The following is a 21,171-nucleotide window of genomic DNA, read 5'->3' as shown; positions in this document are numbered from 1 at the left end:
TACATTCATCTGATTAACTTTACCACTAAAATTGAAGTATGTTTTGAACTGTAAATGTATTTTTTCTCAATCTTGGACCACTATTTTTCAGCCACAGCAGCCTGTAAATAGTGTGGAGAACTGGAGTGATAGCTGTCCTGTATGCTGTATGACTAACTTCAAGAGCAATCAGGAGATGGTAGCCCATATTGAAGAACATTTTAATAATAAGGGTAGGTCCAAGAAATGTGCAGTTTTTTTAATGTATACCTGAGTTTTTAATCAGCATGCTACGTAAATAGCTGCTAATAGACTAATTTATGTGACATAAAATAGTCCTAACTACACAGTATCGCATGGCAATAGACACACATATCTCCTAACAGAATCTCAAACTTTTGATTGAATTCATTCTTTCTTGTATGGCTGGTGAAGGTAGAAAGGTAAATTGTAAAGTCTCTGGTTAGAGTGTTGTGTCAGGTGAATTCGTACTCTGTAACAGAAGTTAAAACCAGTATCTCTACCAAGGCTATGAATTTTCTAAGATAAGCCTGCTTTATACGAAAGTGTTTTCATTTCAGTTGTGTTGCTTTTTGTGCCAGACAGATTTTGCAGTAGTTTTGTAGAACCTTTTGAAACCTCTTTACATGTCACATAGTGCATACCTTGGCACAAACCATTATTCCAAAACTTACTCTAGTGCCATATATGTTCTTTTATTTGTTTAATTCACACATCATGTTCAATGAATCCCACCGTGAAGGAGAGACTTCGGGAAGTGGAACGAGTCAAGTTATACATTATCAGATAGAAAGAGCCACTGCAGATCTCGTCATTCTGATAACTATGGGAATTATTTGTAGATTACTTTATATATCTGTGTTAGGAGAAAAGCAGCTACTTTGGGGGGGGGGGGGGGGGGAGGTTGAAAGGCCACTGATCCTCCTCTTCCACCATTCGTGTGCTGCTTTTAGCCGCTACTTTGTACTACTCACCAGAGACCATGTTCCTGTCTATATACTGAGAAAAGCCAAAAACCTGTTTAACACTCTAACTATGGACAATTTGCAGATTTTTTTTTCTTTTTCCATACAAAATCGTAGGGCAGTTTTACTTGATGATCAGAATAGTTGTAAGGATAAAATCATAGGAATGTAACAGAAAACAAAAAACTTACTTTAGAATTGATTTTTAATTGCCATTTAATGTAAATAATGCAGGTTCCACAGTATAAAAGCGGAATAAACATGTTGATAAATATTCTGAGTATTGCATGTCTTAAAGCAAGGTTCCACACACAAACACAAGCTTGGAATACGGATACGAAATTGCTGCCATGATAAGGTATACATGTTAGTATGTGAGAGAGACTGGAGAACATGTAAGACGCAACTCCTGTAGTTTCAGACAGGAAAATAGCGATCTCTGATGTTGCAGAGCAACAGAAAAAGATTTGACATTAATGTGGCAGCTTATGGTGTTACAGAACAATTGGAAAGTATTTTATAGAAAAATCGTGACTTGCGACGTGCAAACAAAGGCAATAATTAGTAAGACGTGGAATTGTCTGGAAAGAGCTGATCGCACATGTCTGTGTTGCTCGTGGTGCTCGTGGTGGAGAGTTATTATAAAAATTAGTGTTACTCAAAATTTGTATCCCCAAGTCCAGATATACTTATTAATTATAGGAATAGCAGCAGGGATGTTCTTTTACTTTATCTTTTAATTTCTGGGGATTTCAAATTATCTGTGTGATGTCTGCTGGCAACCTTTCCAAACTTTGGCACCTGAATGTAAAACTCTATTGTGGGCCCTAGGTGGGCATGAATCACCTACACAGAAATTATCTTACTTGTAATATTGTGGCTGTGAATTTCACAGTTCATTCAAAATTCACTCTTATGAATCACAAAACCATTAGGCAATAAGTGTATTAGAACGTAAGTACAAGACTATCAAGTCCCCTGAAGAGGTTTCTGCAAGATGTCTGGTAATCAGTTTTACATTATATTTTTACTATACACTCCTGCAGAATAAATAATTTTTAAACATTAGCTTTGTTGCCTCAGAAAACTATGTAATTGCATATTATTGAGCAAAGGTGTGCCAAGAGTCCTGTCTACAGGTCAACATATTATGATAGATTTCCAAGTCCAAAGCGGGCAGAACAGATTTTATCTTAAGTTATCCATGTGCTGGTATCTCTTAATATTATTAGCCATCTAGATATCTAGCAACTTCACACATGGAACCTCATTCAGTCTATGCCCATTGGTCTCTGCTTTTGGAATCTGTAACTCATATTTATTTGACTAGAATTGTATAATGCTAGTATTTGTAAGATAGAGGGGTATTCTGTTTCCTGGGAACCAGTTACAGACTTCCAGCGTCCCTAGTATGTCCTTTGTGTAGGTCACACCCGGCAACTGCATTTTTAAATTTTTTTACATTTATGGTATGTGAAGTACAAAATTCAAATATCAATTTCCCAAAGCAGTTGCATGAAACTCTCAAGAATGCTGGAGAAAATCAACTTCAAAGTTTTCCCAGAAACTTGAATGTACTAAAGTTGAGACAATTTTCATGGCAAGCCATGTGGTTCCCTCGGTAGCATTGGAAGATGGTAATAACTGGAACACTTCTTCCAATTTCACTCTAGTCTCTCCCCCCCCCCCCCCCCCCCCCCCGCCCCCCCCTTTTGTTCAGTTCAAATACCCACATCATTTAAATATAAAATTCATCAAATATATGCTCATTAATGCACATCTTTGGGCAAAGGAATGTGACAATCCTGCTGTCCACTGGGGAACAACTACCACCACCCACTGAATAATTGATGAAAAATCATACCTAAATGGATACAGAGGAAATGCATTGCCCACACCCCGAATACCTGGGATGTGATGGCCAAAAAGGCCATGGGAAGTGCAGCGGTCCCTCCTGCTTCTTCGTTTGTTGATTGTTCTTCGTTTGTTGATTGTTGTCCTCGGTGGTCGGTGTACTGCATTGCTACACTGGCTGAAACATGGTGTTTGTGGATTATGACACTGAATACTTTAAATGACGCAGCCGACAGATGCACAGTTGCATTTCACAGTACTTTAATTTCACTGTTAACAAACCCCCAATAATACAGTTATATGGCCAGTGCACTATTGTTTAACTTGCGATAAGCTTCATTAATAGTTTGCAGGTGAAACTCCACATACTGCTACAATAGTTTCCTGTTGAACATCTACAAGCAGTAAAAACATAACCACAAAGTCCCCACTTCTTGAAGAATAATCGGGTACATATGGAGCAGTCACTGTCATTGGTTTCTACTCATGGCCTAACTGTTTAACATTTATTTCACAGTTAAATTGAAGCACTGTTGTTGTTCTAACCTGCACAGGTTACTCATCTGGAACTTGGCCAATGGACTAACTGTCTCATGACCAAAATTTAGGCCCTTATATGTAATCACAATAATTGGTACTGAAACTACACGTTGTTCGAAATTAAATTTACAGAAATTGCAATTAAAACTTAACTCATTAAATTAACTGAATACATCGAAAAATTCCATCTTTATAACAGTTTCTTCTACTACAAGGGCTAAGCCAAATTATTTGTTTAAATTATGATATTAACAAATATAGTTATGGAAACAATACCTTAGACAAAACTGTTAATTACTTTGGAATTAATTAATAGCTGGTTTTGCTACCATGTTTTTGAATAGAGTTAAATAGATACTTTAAGTTTACTTGTGTTTCATCTTCCAAATGTTTACAAGTATTGCAGAACTTTTATTTGTTTATATGTCAACAATAGAATTTAAGTTACGAATCAATTACTGATTTCTCTCTATTATGAAAGATACTAACTAGGAATAGTCAAAATAAATTAGAAAATCAATTACATACAAAAAAAAAAAACAAGCACAAAATTAGGTCTGGTGTTATTTACTTTAAAACTGAGGGCCAATGTTTCTGTTTTATGAAAATACAGCTTATACTCATGTATGTTAATGTTAATTAAGTCAAAATCTTAAGGAGGCAGATGAGAAAACAAGAGGGTAATTAAAATTATCCCAACTTGCTTCGTCACATCATCCCCTCATTGGATTGACCAGATAGATATTGCTAATAGCTAAATGGGCAATTCAATGGCCACAAGTGACACCAGAAATTGGGTTTAACAATGTACACACACAAAAATTATTACGTAAGTAATCCTATCGAAAACTACAGGAAATATGTTTTTCAAATTCTAACTTATGTGAACTGGCTATAAGAAAATCCCCATGAAAAATAATTATGTACAGATCATTGTACACACTAAAAATATACACAATTTATACATTTAACAAAATTTATGCATCTTCATCATAAGTGATGTCCTTTTTTTTGTTCAGCGAAGATTACATTTAAGATACATATCACGTTGTACAAGTTCTCTAAACAGAATAAATCCTAATGGGTTGCAATGAGTTTAAGAAGCACTTTCACATTTTTGATGATCTTTAACACAATTTCTCACCAAGCTGTCCACGTCTTCAACAGGTTCAAGTGGCAGTTAGGAAATGCACTGTGATCTGTTCCCTTGGAGGTGGTTCTCCTCAGCTACAGCATGTGAAAAAATTAGACAAAATATCCTCCTTTAGTACACTTATTTTTACGTCTAACTTAAGTCAAAGAAAAAATGTGTCACACAAAAAATGGTAGTCCATACATCATAAATAAATGCATTACATAGTTTTCATAACATTACAATAATTAGCACTAAATTTGACTATAGTATGAAAGGTGTGGAGTAGCAAACATTTAAAACCAAGTACACATTACACAACAATATATTACTCTAAGCTGTAACTGACTAAGACTGCTTGAACTTGAAAGATTTTAGTTTCTTACCATTTGCAAAATAGCACCTTGGTGTCTAAAATATGTACATTACGTCTAGTAAAAACTCAAGAAGTGCAGTAGCATAGATTTTGCTAATCAGTACGTTATGAAGAAAGAATAGTCACCATTACTTAACTTAATTACTATTCAAATCAAGATGAGGGGGATGGATGTTGTACCAAATCATTGCAGTTTTTCTCCACTCAACTCTGAGCAGTGCTCTCATTCAACCAGAAAATTAAATCCTCACAAAATCACTAAATGTTACCAAATATTTGACCTGTCAGAAATATTCACATCAGTCTAGCACCACAGTTATCAGTTAATCAGCAAACTTCTTGTTCTTCATTACATTATTACCACCTCAAGCCCATCCTCAGAACACAAAAAGCAGTTTTCAGGTAACATATAAGTCCAGTGATGCAGCATTATATGACTTGTAAAAATTGCTCTTTCTGTTAAACTCTCATTTCCAGCTGCAGTGTCATAAATTGCACAATGTGCACAGTACCCAAGGTTGCCTAGTTCAAAAATAGATCATCATTGCAGTTACACCACGTTCATTTGTATACTTTCATCTATTTCATTACTTGATCACGTCTGTTAGCTCCATTATTTCACTTACATTTCATACCTTGTTAACTGGTGGATTGCATTCTCAAAAAATATCCGTACTGCAGAGACAGGCTGCCTAACCATTAAGACCCTAACATTATTCATTATTTTATTATTCCATTATTGGTTCATTAACTAATAAAAAAACACCTGCTCTGCTTATCTAATGCAAAGTTGACTCTACTGAAAAACACTCCACAGTAACAGAGCCATATGCTAAGGCAAACTTAACTTTCATTACCAGTCAGACAAAATTTCCACTTAGAAAAACTATTATTTGCTTGACATTCTAGCCTGAAGGGCAATATACATACAAGTCTTGCTAATACATTCATCACACATCACTCCAGGCAACTATGTTTAAAGTTGTAGTTCCTTAGTGTTAGAAAAGGCTGTACCGTGACACAGATAGATAGTTATCTCACATGTACTGACTGCACTGAACACAAATACTTCTATTGTACAACAATTAATATGAAGATTTAGTGTTTAAGATGGTTTATACTGCACATTGTCTCTGCTGCTGCACCCATGAGCTGATGATTACTGCAGATGTTAATTATCCTCCACACATGCTGACGCCTTTCATTTTAACGTAATATATATATTACATTGAATAAAACTTTTCTGAAATATTTCTATACTAAAGTATGCTACTATACAAAAGTACAATGAAAGTAGAAGATAGAATGGTTCTGACTCACTTATAAACGGCAGATAGGATAGGAGAAGAGTTTGGCTGTCTCAGGAAACATGAAAATGAGACAGACAGCTGGGGTAAGCATTATTGCTGCATGATGAGTTCAACAGAGAATGTTGAACCCCTACTTGTTAATTGTACAAGGAATTAGTTCCAAATGTTACCTCAATGCTGAGATTTTGAATCACCAACAAATTGTATTTCAACGGCTGTCCTGCCAATTCTACATCTAATAGTACCTCTCGTGTCACACTCGGTGATAGCTTACCAGTAGCACCAATAATTTTTATTCTAGAAACATGCATTACTACGATACCATCTGTGTTCTTAACTGGTTCAAAAAATGCTTGGGACATGCCATTCAAATCACTACCACTTTCCAATAAACACGAAACATGTATACCTAGTACACTTGCTGTTCTTACAGGTTGACACACTTCCTTTTTACTTACCGTGTGATCTTGTTCGTACAACAAATCCTCTTTAATCCTTTCTTTAGTTAACACATTGCCTTCGTTATTAATTATAGATTCAAATACCCCATTCTCATCACTACTGGATTCGTCACTGCTGTCATCTGACTACAGTCAGACTCTCACATACTTTCACCCATGCTATGCTCTAGATTTGGTATATCTTCCACTTTTTTCTCTATTTCTCTCAATTTTGAATCTACATTTTGACCTACTTTTACCGGTTTTTCCTTTACCACTACTGCACACTTGGTTTTTACCCCTGTCTCTAAATCATTTCTAATGTGATCGATTTGGTTCTCAAGTTTAACTCTACTTCCAGCACATTGTTTCTTGAAAACCTCCACCTTCTTACTATGGCCATCACAAAGTTTCTCTCTCTCTCTTCTACACATTTACTACTCGATGTTAATTTTATATTTAATTCTGAAATATTAGAGCTGACTAGCTTAATCTCCTTTTTAATTTCTTTCTTCAGTTCATCCTTTAAGCTAACCATGTCAGTTCTAATGCTATCAGCTTTTTTTCCCACCCTGCTAATGTCTTTTTTTTTTCACACTACTAATGTCTTCATCATACTACTAATGTCTTCTTTCATGCTACGGATATTACTCATAATTTGCCTTAACATTTCTCCCCAATTTTCGTCTGCCATGAACTTTTTTCCTTGCTGACTTTTGCTACTAGGTTCCTCTTCCTTAACCTTAACGACCTCATACACTTCAGTACTGTTTTTGTCCATTTCGCTCTTTATAATAGGACCTTTGTCCCCATCTGTCAAAGTTACATTCATGTTTGATTTAGAATCGTCACCGTCTGCAGAACCAGTCACACTTACATCCTCCTGTTCATGTAACAACTTAACCTCTACAGCTTTGTCCTCTGTAACACTGTCTTGTTCGTTAAGGTCACTCATTATGTATGACTTAATACAAAATCGCTTTGCTATGAGATTACCTTATTCTCATTCATTCTGCTGCTGCTGCTACTGCTGTGGTTGCCCTCTTGGTTCATCGTCTGCTGCTCATTGTAATTCTCTCGGCGAGTCATCTTGTTCACCTCCTGTCAGCTGTGTCCACCTGCATGCTGACTGGCTGCTCCTGTGCTCAGTGGTTGCTTCCTTAGAACCTGCTCGTTGACTGACTGTTGCACCTTCATTGTTATGAAACCCCAGCATTGATTTGCGATTGCACCATTGCACAGTAAACTGCTCTTGATTTCAGTTTTCAAAGTTAACGAGTCCTTGTTTTACTGTTTTTATGTACAATAATCCTCACCTGCAATGGTACCATGTGAAACGATCCCTCCTGCTTTTTAGTTCCTCGTTTGTTGGTTGTTGTCCTCGGTGGTCAGCGTACTGCGTTGCTACATGACTTACTTACTTGACTTAATTCCTTTGGCCCCTATGGGGGCATAGGGCATCCAGGAGAGCTCGCCATCCGTCTCGGTCTTTGGCCATTTGCCTCAATTCTGCCTAGGTCTTGCCAACTCTTTTTACTTCCCCTTCCACTGTCCTCTTCCATGTGCCCCTTGGTCTTCCTCTCTTCCTTGTTCCCTGGGGATTCCATTCCAATGCTTTTTTCTCGATGGCTCCATCTGGTTTTCTCAAGGTGTGCCCCAACCAGCCCCACTTTCTCTCTCGTATCTAGTCTTCTATAGGTATCTGGTTTGTTATTCTCCAGAGCTCCTCATTACATATTTTTTCTGGCCACCAGATATTCATGATGCGTCGAAGACATCTATTTGTGAAGCTTTGTAACTGGGATGTTATCATTTTATCCATTTTCCAGCTTTCACTGGCGTACAGAAGGACAGCCTTCACATTTGTATTAAAAATACGGATTTTTGTTTTGTACGTGATATTTCTATTTTTCCGTATTGGATACAATTGTATGAAGGCAGAATTTGCCTTTTTAATGCAGCTTTTCACGTCATCTCCAGCTCCACCATCTTCCGCCACTATACTACCCAGATACAGGAATGAGTTGACAGTCTCCACCCGCTGCTCACCTATTAACAATGGCACCTCCATGTTCCCTGAATTTACTCCCATTTCCTTTGTTTTGCCTATATTTATCTTGAGGCCAGCAGTCTCTGCCTCTTCTTTCAGCAAGTTTAATTTAGCTTGCATATCAGTCAGCCTTGGAGCTAATAAAACTATGTCGTCTGCAAAATCCAAATCCTCCAGACGTTCATGGGCCCCCCACTGGATTCCTCGTCTCCTGTCTGCTGTGACTCTTCTCATAACAGAGTCTAGAATGAGTAGAAAAAGTGTTGGTGACAAAATGCAACCCTGATGGACTCCAGTTGTTACTTTTATGGACTCTGTCATATTTCCCTTGTGGAGTATGCAGCATTTGTAGCCATCATATAGATCTTTTATGATGTTTAAGATCTTCTGTGGTATGCCATACTTCCGCAACACCTGCCAGAGCACTTTATGTTTCACAGAATCGAAGGCCTTTTGAAAATCAATGAATGCCAGGTACATGGTTGCTTGGAATTCTTTGCTTTGCTCTAAAATGATCCTAAGAGTGTTAATAAGATCAACACAACTGCATTGTGCCCTAAAACCGGCCTGTTCTTTACGCAGTCGCTTTTCAAGGGATTCTTTAATTCTGTTTAAAATAATTCTGGTGAGGACCTTACTGGGCACCGACAACAATGTAATACCACGCCAGTTGTTACAGTCTGACAAATTTCCCTTCTTTGGGAACTTTACCACCAAACCATTTTTCCACTCCTTTGGAGATTTCTTTTCAAGCCAAATATGCTTCAGCAAAGGATGGAACATTTTAACAGTATTTTCAATATCAGCTTTTAAGAGCTCCGGTGCTCTGTTGTCTAGGCCTGGAGCCTTTGTATTTTTTAGTGTTTTCAAGGCAATCCTAATTTCGTCCATTGTGGGGCACTGCAAATTTATATCTTGATCTTCTTCTACTTCCTCTGGAACATCTCTTACTTGTTCCTCTTGGTTGTCTTCACAATTTAACAGTTTCTTAAAGTGCTCCTCCCATCTCTGTAGCTGTGCCTGTTGAGTTGTAATCATCACCCCATCCTTGTTCTTAACTGTTCCTTCATGTCTGAAGTTCTTCATTGACAACCGTTTGCTAGTATTGTAGAGCTCTTTCATATTTCCTTGTCTTGCTGCCTCTTCTGCTAATTTTGCTTGCTCATCTATCCATTTCCTTTTATCTCGACGTAGCAGTGTTTTCACTTTTTTGTTCGCCTCCATGTATTCCTTATGCGTTTCGCTCTTCTGCGCTCTTGTCTTACAAAAATTTAACTTAAGTTTTAGTTCTTTCCTGTGGCTGATTTCATTCCACGTAGCATCTGAGATCCATTCCTTCCTTTGATGTGCCTTAAATCCTAAGATTTTTTCTCCCACATCTAAATAACTATCTTTGATTTTTTGCCAGCCTGTTTCAATTCCCTCTTCCATAAAGTTTTCTTCAGAGAGGACCTGGAATCTGTTTTGTAGTTCAAGTGCAAATGTTTCTTTGATCTGTTGGTCTTTTAATCTTGCCACATCTATTTTCTTGCACCTGTGATTGAGCTTGGTTCTATTTGCCACTATCTTCAGTCTGAATCCCGCCAAAACTAGATGGTGGTCACTTCCAGTGTCTGCCCCTCTTCTATTTCTGACATCTAACAAAGAGTGTCGGAACTTGTGGCTTACGACTATGTAGTCTATTTGATTTTCGGTAACATGGTCTGGAGAAACCCACGTTATCTTATGGCAGTTACGATGTGGAAACAATGTGCCTCCAATGACAAAGTCTTGTTCAGCGCATGTATCTATCAACATTTCACCATTTACATTCCTGATCCCCATTCCATGCATGCCCATGATATGCTCAAGCCCTTCATTTTCTGAACCAACTTTTGCGTTCAAGTCACCCATTCAAATTTTTATGTCCCTAGAATTTGTTTGTCTAAGGACTCCGTTAAGTTCTGTATAAAATGCATCTTTTAATTCTCCTTTAGCTGTTTCAGTAGGTGCATAGCATTGAATTACGGTGACATATCGCACATTTGTTTTAAAGCCTACGGTTATTATCCGTTCTGAGACTGGTTTCCACTCCAGTAAGCTCTTCTTGCTGCTTTTAGATAGTAAGAGCCCTACACCATTCCTATGCATCGCGTCCTCACCTGTCTGACCCGCATACAGCAACAGTCCACCATTTTGTGTTTGGAATTCCCCAGATTCTGACCACCTCACTTCACTTAGTCCCAATATATCTAGTCGATAGTTCTCCATCTCTTTTTCAACCTGTCTTAGCCTCCCTGCCTCTCTCAATGTCCTTACATTCCAAAAACCTATATGGGTTTTCCTTTTCAGGCCAAAGGTCATATCCTTAAGATCCGTCCGGCTGTTTCTCCTTTTAGTTTCTGTGATGTGTATTTTTTTGGTGGTGCGGGTTATCAGCCCACAGCCCCCGAGTGTCGTGGTGGGGCTGCCACCTCATGGCCTGGATACCTGCCAAGGTTTTATTTCAGGGCCTTACCCCTTAGATAGCTTGTCTTCACCACGACTACAGAACGCTATCCATCCCTTCGCAGTAAGGCCTATGTGCATCAATGTTGTCCTGATTTACAAGGAACTTCTGCTGTCCACATTAGGGGACTGTGTCTGCTGCCACACAATCACAAGGAGGGAAAGGAAAGAAAGGGAGTGTATAGGATGGGACAGAACAGAATAGGATAGGACAAGACAGGACAGGACACTGGATGGGACTTTGTGAGACACACTTTGTCTGGATCCTCTATGGAGACCTGTCCGGCTTGGGAGGCCCTGCTGGTAGTTACACCACCGCCGGCATAGCCCTCCACTTCATTGGATCACACAAACCCCCTCGCCCACATGGACAGTGTTTTGTTAAGGCGGTGTCTCCTGAGGGGGACTGCGTTGCTACACTGACTGAAAAATGGGGTTTGTGGGTTCCGACACTGACTACTTTAAATAACGCAGCCGACAGATGCACAGTTGCATTTCACAGTACTTTAATTTCACTGTTAACGACCCCCCAATAATACAGTTATATGGCCAGTGCACTATTGTTTAACTTGCGTTAAGCCTCATTAATAGTTTGCAGGCGAAACTCCACATACTGCTACAATAGTTTCCTGTTGAACATCTACGAGCAGTAAAAACATAACCACAAAGTCCCTACTTCTTGAAGAATAATCAGGTACATATGGAGCAGTCACTGTCATTGGTTTCTACACATGGCCTAACTGTTTAACACTTATTTCATAGTTAAATTGAAGCACTGTTTTTGTTCTAACCTGCACAGGTTACTCATCTGAAACTTGGCCATGGACTGACTGTCTCATGACCAAAATTCGGGCCCTTATATGTACCGGTAATCACAATAATCGGTACTGAAACTACACATTGTTCGAAGTTAAATTTACAGAAATTGCAATTAAAACTTAACTCATTAAATTAACTGAATACATCGAAAAATTCCATCTTTTTAACAGTTTCTTCTACTACAAGGGCTAAGCCGAATTATTTGTTTAAATTATGATATTAACAAATATAGTTATGTAAACAATACCTTAGACAAAACTGTTAATTACTTTGGAATTAATTAATAGCTGGTTTTGCTACCATGTTTTTGAATAGAGTTAAATAGATACTTTAAGATTACTTGCGTTTCGTCTTCGAAATGTTTACAAGTATTGCAGAACTTTTATTTGTTTATATGTCAACAATAGAATTTAAGTTACGAATCAGTTACTGATTTCTCCCTATAATGGAAGATACTAACTAGGAATAGTCAAAATAAATTAGAAAATCAAATACATACATAAAACTAATCACAAAATTAGGTCTGGTGTTATTTAATTTAAAACTGAGGGCCAATGTTTCTGTTTTATGAAAATACAGCTTATACTCATGTATGTTAATGTTAATTAAGTCAAAATGAAAAAAATGAATTTTAAGGAGGCAGATGACAAAACAAGAGGGTAATTAAAATTATTCCAGCTTGCTTCGTCACAGGAGGTGACCTGACAAACTACTCAAGAATGGGCTAATCACCAATGTGGAGGTAAAAGTGATTCAGAGAAATAGTATTAGCCTCTGGCTGGAGAGATCTGTATGATGACGACTGGTTTTGAAATGGACAAGATTTGGATCATGGAATATAAAGATGATTGATGGTAAAGAGGTAGTACTTTTTCAGGGAGTGAAGGACCATAAACTAGAGATTCTTGGAGTATGTGAGGTGAAAAGCAGAGGTAGTGGAATGAGAAGAATGCTGGAGGGCTACTATATTTCAAGGTACTCTGGGTCTGCAATATGTAGTTGAGCAAAAGCAGGAGTAGGTATAATTATCAGGGAGCTGCTTGAAATGAAAGTGAGTGTATGGGAACTAGTCAGTTCAAGAATAACAGCTGATGATTTTGACTTGGAAATGGAAGAGTCGTACGTTCAGGTGTACGCACCAACTGAAGATTCTAATATACTAGATCAAGAAGAATGACAATATTACGAAAAAGGTAGATTGCTACTCACCATGTAGCTACTAAACATGTAAGCTTTCAGCCACAAGGCCTTCTTCTGAAATACACACACACACACACACACACACACACACACACACACACACACACACACACACACACAAATGCTGTTCACACACGCATGACTGCTGTCTCTGGCTGCCTAGAATGAGACTTTAGCAGCCAGACACAGTAGTTGTGTGTGCCTGTCTGCAGCTCAACATCTCTGCTATATGGTGAGTAGCAATTTGTCTGCGTAATATTGTCATTTTTCCATCCTGTATTTTTCATTGTTAGGTCAAGAAGATTTCTATGCATGACTACAGTGGACTCTGGGCAAAAATCTAGTCAAAGGCTGTCCAGTACTAACTGGATGAAATTTCAGTAGTAGAGCAGGTCAGGACAAAAGAGTACACATGGAAATATGGGCAGTCATGGCAGAGAGAAAACCCAAAATGATGGTGGCAGGTATCTTATAGAATTCTGCATGGAAAATCAACTGTTACTCGGTAACTCCTTTTTCCCTGAAAAATCAAGTGTGCAAAATTATCTATGAAACAGAAGGTAGAAATGCCAAAATCATTATCAATTACTTTTTATGTACCCAGCATATACTGAATGACATCATTGATGTGAAGGTTATACGAGGAGCAAAATTTGCTGCAGATGATGGGGATGGACACTTAAGTTCTGGAAACCAGCTAAATCTAAAACCAAGAAATTAAAGTCAATTAAAGTGAAGAAATTTCAGAAGGAACAAGAAAAAAATATGTATGCGGAGTCAGTGACAACAAGGCTCCAAAATAGAACGAATGAGGATAGTAATTCATGTGGATTAGGCTGAAGTCAGTATTACTACTGTCGGTAGAAGACCTATGTGGCAGTAGTAATAGATACAAGGAAGAAAAGAACAAGTTTGTAGAATGAGGAAGTGAAGCAGGTGGTGAAGTATAAGAAGGAAGCCTGGAAAAGATAGATATCATATCATATGGAAGAAGGTGGGGTGGAGTATAGGAAAGAATGAATGATGTGAAACATGTCCTGAAGGAAACTAAAAGGAAATATTGGAAGGAATTTAGAAACATGGTTGAGGATAGGGTAGAGAGAACAATATAGATTCACAACCACACTACCATTTTCCATTTATCCATCAGATAAGTGCTGGCCAGTCAAGATGTGCGATTTGGAAGGCAGTGCGACATCTGGGATCCAAGGCAAAACTATAGACTCCAGTGGCGTAAAAGCTTTTGCCTTGTGTGTCACAATGCCGTGGCAGCTCAAGGCAACAGCCTGAAGCCTGTCAACAGTGGCTAATACTGCTTTTAGTTGCTTACAGATAGTGGCTAGTTTCCGCTGTATCCATTCATGATTTCATCTTTAAACAATTTTTTGTGTATACCACAAGTAATCTTACACTAACCCAAAGAGTCACTGGGTGCAATCCCGTTCGTACTGCTAAGCTATTTCTAGTTTTTACTACTGTCCAGAGTCAGCTCACACAATTCAAAAGCACTAAAATGTACATAAAAATTCAAACAATGGAAATTTAAGGATGGAATGTAACAATATTAGAAAAGGATAGCTGGTACTCACCATGTAGTGGAGATTCTGAGTCACAGATTGGCACAACAAAAAGACTGTCAGATAGTGAGCTTTTGGCCAACTAGGCCTTCATCGGAAATAGACAAGTACACACACACACACACACACACACACACACACACACACACACACACTCTACTGTCCAGAGTCAGCTCACACAATTCAAAAGCACTAAAATGTACATAAAAATGCAAACAATGGAAATTTAAGGATGGAATGTAACAATATTAGAAAAGGATAGCTGGTACTCACCATATAGTGGAGATTCTGAGTCACAGATTGGCACAACAAAAAGACTGTCAGATAGTGAGCTTTTGGCCAACTAGGCCTTCATCAGAAATAGACAAGTACGTACACACACACACACACACACACACACACACACACACACAAACGCAACTACTCACTTTCTGACATTCTTTCTGTGACTCAGTATTGTTACACAAAAACTTAAGTTGTTATACGCTAGTCAACACAGTAATATTCACTTCTTTGCAGAATAATGTGAGGACAAAACTAAACCTAATACTGTGTATGGACAGAAAATGCTACTGATCCTGCCACATCCATTGCACTCTCCATCTGCAGTTACACTGACTACGCAAGCACTCTACTTGAAGGCTACAAGATTCAAACTGAATCTGACAATAATAGCACTTATGGTGGCATGAAGCTGCATTAGACAATCAGCTCCCACAATTAAATTGCCCTAAAATTCACGCAAAAATTTAGAACAAGTCATTACACTTTAGTTAACACATTAAAGGGCATAGATACAATACACTTCTTTGCAAAAGCACGAGAGAACAAAAACTAAACTAAATCCTGTGTATTAACAGAGAATGCTACTACTGCTGGCATGCCCACTGTAGTCTGTGGCTGGCCAGATTCTCAGCCTCCTAGCTATCTGTTCCTCCTTTCCAACATTGTGGAACGTGTCCCTTAGAAAGAAGCAAATAGTTCCTATATCTAATTTATTATTATTATTATTATTATTATTGTTATTTTGTTGTTTAAAAAATGGTGTCTGTTGGCAGTACTGGAATTTTGTCTTCTGAAGGTAAGCGATGGTCAACCAGTAGATTATGTCTGTTTTTAATTTCATAGTTTTCTCAAGTGAATGATTCTTTTTATACAGCTATTCTAGTTTCATGCTATAGCAGTGATTCCATTTTTAGTTTTAACTTGCAATATTCCATGAAAAATATGTGTATAATTAACCATTCAAATAATGTTAAATTAGAAAAGTATTGTTAAAAATGCACCTTAAAAACTTTACTAATGATGTAGAAGTACACTCAAGTGTGAAGGCTGTATAGTAGTTGTGATGATTATATGGCAAATGATCTTTACCACATATTTAAAACTACCAAATGTAACACAGAAATTTTTTTAATTGTCTTTCCATACATAGTGTTGTGTCTGAGAGTTTGGAAATGACTGGGGTAAAAAGCTTGCACAATCTCGTTTTAATTTTATTTGTTTTATTTTATGGAATTTTGAACCTACAGATTTAATTCTCATTCATTACACATATTTATGTAGGTTCAAGATGATTTAAAAGTTTGTTGAAACATATATGATAAAAATGTTCCAGGTTTGTCACCTATTACTCCAGACATGTCCTGTGATCGGATGTTGGCTCGAGAAATAGAGAAGCGGGAAAGAGAAGTTCGCAGATTACGTGAGCAACGAGAATTTGAAATGTTAAGGGTGAGGCTTTAAGACTGTTAAATATTATATTCAGTCATGTTAACAGAATAATTGTGTTTTGTAGTATTGTGTGTCTTTTAATAAACTTTTATTTTCATTGGTACATAAAATAGTTTTTCTGTAGAATTTTTACTGTTTGAGGAAAGTCTATTATTAAGTTTTTAGTGTTAAATGAATCAATACATAGTTTCTCCAAATATCTTATGTAGAAAAGTAAAACTGGACAAAGTGATTTCATTGGTGTTTTTAAGCCACAGATGTCAACATTGATTTTAGAGGTTCTTCAGAAATGAGTTTGTAGGAGGTGTATTTCAAAGTATACAGCTAGATAAACGAGATTCAGAGTCTGTGGAGGAATGGAGGCTAAATGCCAACATTTGCAGATGACTCAGAATTTTGTATGTGGTTGTTTCATTGTTGTATTAATCACCAAGTATTCGCAGTTTTATGTTTCTCCAATGGATAATAGGTTTATGAGTTGTTAGCAATTAAAAAAAAAACTAGTTAATTCTGAGTTTGTTTCTGAATGGTTTATAGACCTAAGCTGTCCATTGTATTATCACAAACGTTTTTTTTTTTGCTTCTGCAGCAGCTAGCATATGATCATCAATGTGTATTGCTGCTAACAGCAATTTCTTTTCATCTGTCTGAAATTTCAAAATATGTCTATTCATGAGTTAAGATTTGAAACATTTGCTGTGAATCTGTTACAGATCTTTTCAGCTCGTCTGGCCTTTGTCTGATATGGTTAAGTTTGGGGCCTTGCTTCATATACTTGTGTCATCAGCAAACATTACAGTTTTTGAGCAGTCAGTACAGTGTCATTTATGAAAAATAGGAGTAGGAGTGGACCCTATACTGAACCTTGTGTGACTCCTCATTTTGAGTTTAAATATATTTCTGTTGTGCAATTTTCTTCTTTGTTATGAATGTCCATCATTTACTACCAACAAAATTTTAGTTTTTCTAGGAAAATTTTCTGTTCCATGGAATCAAATTCCTTTGCAAGGTCACAGAATACACTGACAGCTTGATTTACCCAGATTTAATTTGTGAGAGTGTATGTGGTTATCTTTGTAGAAAGTCCTTTATGAAAATCAAATGGAAAGATGGCCAGCAAGTTAAGCTGTGAAAAATGTGTCAGTACTGTATCGCAGACAACTTTGTAAATTTTTTTTAAAGTCCTGAAAGAATAGATTTGCTTACTTTTTTTGTAGATGAGTTTCCATATAGCATAGTAAGGACTGTTGGGTAATATGATGTTAGGTAATAACTTACTATTACAGTTATACTATTATATATTATAAAGGATAGTCCTACCAAGTCAATATAAAATCCTACTAGACTGCTAAAAGCACCATTGTAGCCACAAGAATTGATATAACAATTTCAGAAATCTTGGGGGAGGGGGTTTGAAATTAATGTCTGCTGGTGGTCTACAAAGTATTTCTCACAGCAAATGTGTAGCACATCTATATTTGGTTGTTTATGAGTAGGAGCAATGTATGAAATGAGGGGCTCGGCAGTAAACATTGGTGAGGGACAGTCTGCGAGAAGCAGATATATTAATTGTAGAATGTCAGAGATTGCATGTTTCATTCATGTTAGTAAAAAGTTCCACGAAAAACCAATAGATGGCACCAATATGCCAACTTTCAGGTTTTCACTGTTGCCAGCTTTTTTGATTCGTGTGCAAGTAAATAATATGGCGGCAAGTGAGAGTGAAGTGTCCAATATTCGTGCAAAAAACAAGCTTTTCAGTGAGTTTTTGAGCAAGTGTTGAGATGGCCTGGATACTTATGACACTGATGAAGGCCCTGAATATGTTCCTGAAGATGAAAGCACCTCCAGAGTTGTTGATAATCAGGTAAATATGAATATTTATTTCTGCAAGTAAACAGTGTTAAGTTGCGTCCCTTAACATTATTTACATGAATTTATTTTACAATGTGATGCCCATAATGTTAAGGGCCATCCTTAACACTGCTTACTTGCCATAGTAAGAAATCCAAATCAGTTTTCTATGAAGTATAATGGTATCTATACATGTTGCTGTATGTTAATACCTGGCCTTCTAACAGCAATCATTATTAAGTTACGGATCTGTTATTATGTAGTTTTTCTATTTCACATGCTTATCTTTTCCAAGATATTTTTCTAGAGAAGGTGTGTGGGAGAATGTCAGTGTATATGTTACATAATGAAAACTACAGTGGATGTATAGTCTTAGGCATTTCAGTATTCTTAGAACTTTGCAGGATGTTAATCTTATGACTTTGATTTTTTTGTAGGTTCAGAGGCTTCTTGGAGGTAGATGTTCCTCCAAAGATACATGCAGTAGTGACAATGATGAAGCAGACACTAAACAGGTTAACGATCAACTGAGCATACAGAAAGGCTAAAAAATGGCAGTGTGCAAAAGCAAATGAAGAAAACCAGGAACGAAAGAAAGCAGTATACGGAGTTCAGAGGTGAGGGTGTTGTTGTTGAAGAAAAAAGGATAGGCCTGCCATGCAAATGCCCTAAAAATGTTTCCAGCTTATCAATAAAGTAGATAAACAAACAATATTCTGAAATTGCTGGGAAATGAATTGCTATGATGCTCAAATGCTTACACACAAGGTTGTTTGCAGTCAAAAACTGTTATCCGAAAAAAGACTAAACAGCAGATATCTAGACGCAGTCATACAGTTGCATATGCAGTGAAAACTGCCAGAAAGGATGTCATTGTTTCCAAAACTGGATTTCTTAACATACATGGTCTTCAGGAAAATAGAGGATCTGTGGAGAATATCATGAAACGATTGAAAAATGGTGCCGTTTCACCTACTTCTGATGGCAGAAGTAAGCATACCAGTCATCCTAGAAAATATTCAAAGTATGTCATCAATGATGTGAAAGCATTTATTGACAAACTTCCATAGTATAGGAGTCAATACACTAGAAAAAGATTCATCATGAGAGTATTCAAGCATTGAATATTCCATGCAGTTCTGTTATGAGAAGTACGTCGAGGAATGTCATGCGGCAAGCAAAAGTTCTGTTTCTATAGAAAATTTCGATGAATATTTACCAAGGAATTCAATATAAGTTTCAAGAGCCCTTAAATGAACACTTGTCAACAGTGTTATTCAATTTATGTAGCAACTGTAAAAACGATGCTGAAATACATTCATTGCAAATAATGCAGGAGATTCACCTTTGAAAAGCTGGGCAATCTGCGATACGTGAAGCAATGAAAGTAGCAAAACGAGACAAAAATGTTCAAGTAAACTCGTTCGATTTGCAACAGACACTACCCACGCCTAAACTGACTACTGGACCAATGTTTTATAAGTGTAAAATATGGTGCTATAATTTCAGTGTCCACTCTTGTGCAGATAGCCGAGGACTTTTTTTTCTCTGGGATGAAGCAACAGCTAAAAGGGGATCAGATGACATAGCAAGCTGTTTACAGATGTATTTTGAAAAGAATGACACCAAAGCTGAAAACTTGATTGTGTTTTCTGACAACTGTGACGGACAAAACAGGAATTGGACCTTAGTGGTGTTTTGGCTATACCTGTTAAAGTCTGGTCATTTCAGATACATCAAGCACACCATTGCTCAGGCTGGACATAGCATGTTACCTAGTGACAGAGACTTTGCTCAGGAGGAGAGAAATGTCATCTCACATTATCAAAGTGTTTATGGACCTGATCATTGGGAAGAAGTTCTAAGAACATCACAGTGAAAGAAGCCATTCAAGGTGGCTTGTACGACTCAAGAGGTTTTCTACAGCTTCTCTGCACTGAAACAGCTGTTCCACCAACCACATGCATCAACTACTCAAATCAAATTCAGTATCAGAAATTGTGTTCAACTTCTACTTTCTGCTGAGCTACAAAGTCCCACCCCAACATTAGTGTTTAGTGATACATACAGTGGATGCCTAGAATCTGTTGCCTTATCAAAACATGGAAGACCTGCTAACAGTTCTTTCATGACATAGCTTAAACCAAAATATTCTGGGCCTTTTCCAATTAAAGGAGACAAGCTAAGAGACATTCTCTCAAGCTTAAAATGGATACCTGCTGTATACCATGATTGGTACAACTCACTCCAAGCAAAAGGAGGTACTCCACTTCAGCAACAAGAAAATGAAGAAGAAAGATAGACAATCATGTACTGAGAAAACAGTGTTTTAAGTAAAATAATAATGTTAAGTAAATCCATTGAGAATATAATGTTTTCATGTAAAAAATGTTAAGTAAGTGTGTTGAGACAACGATGTTTCGAGTAAATAATGTTAAGTACATGTTTCTGAAATTTTGAAATTTTTTTTTTCAAGTTGACATTACATACTGAAAATATGTAACTACTGAAGCTGTGTAATAAAGCAATGCTGTACATGAAAAAATATGATTTTGTATATATTTCAGATATCTGATTTATGGGATTTTATTATAATATCTGTGGTGCGTTTTCTCAGAACTACTGATTTGTCCCGTACCGTTTTCTACTGCCGAGCCCTTCAAATTTTCATTGAAAAAGCTGCACAATTTGAATGCATTAAAATTTCTACCACAACTCTATGTTGATGACTTAAGGTTTATTTATCCCACTCTTTTCACGTTTATGTTGCCTGATATTGCTCTAGATTCTAGTGGCATTTTTTAATAGCACCTACTTGTGTTTTACCTTCTTG

The 21,171-nt window shown here is 37.2% G+C and overlaps 1 protein-coding gene across 1 annotated transcript in view; it reads left to right on the top strand.

Annotated features, from left to right (window-relative positions):
- LOC124777179 (zinc finger-containing ubiquitin peptidase 1-like) overlaps positions 1–21,171 on the top strand; it is a 176,516-nt gene that overhangs the window by 2,964 nt on the left and 152,381 nt on the right. Inside the window, 2 exon segments of the mRNA XM_047252490.1 lie at positions 92–212; positions 16,369–16,484. Of these exon segments, the coding sequence (XP_047108446.1) occupies positions 92–212; positions 16,369–16,484 (237 nt within the window).

Source organism: Schistocerca piceifrons, chromosome 2 (genome assembly GCF_021461385.2).
Source record: "Schistocerca piceifrons isolate TAMUIC-IGC-003096 chromosome 2, iqSchPice1.1, whole genome shotgun sequence".
In the NCBI taxonomy this organism is placed as follows: domain Eukaryota; kingdom Metazoa; phylum Arthropoda; class Insecta; order Orthoptera; family Acrididae; genus Schistocerca; species Schistocerca piceifrons.
The sequence above is the reverse complement of the archived record's forward strand: the minus strand, read 5'-3'. Positions and strand labels throughout refer to the sequence as shown.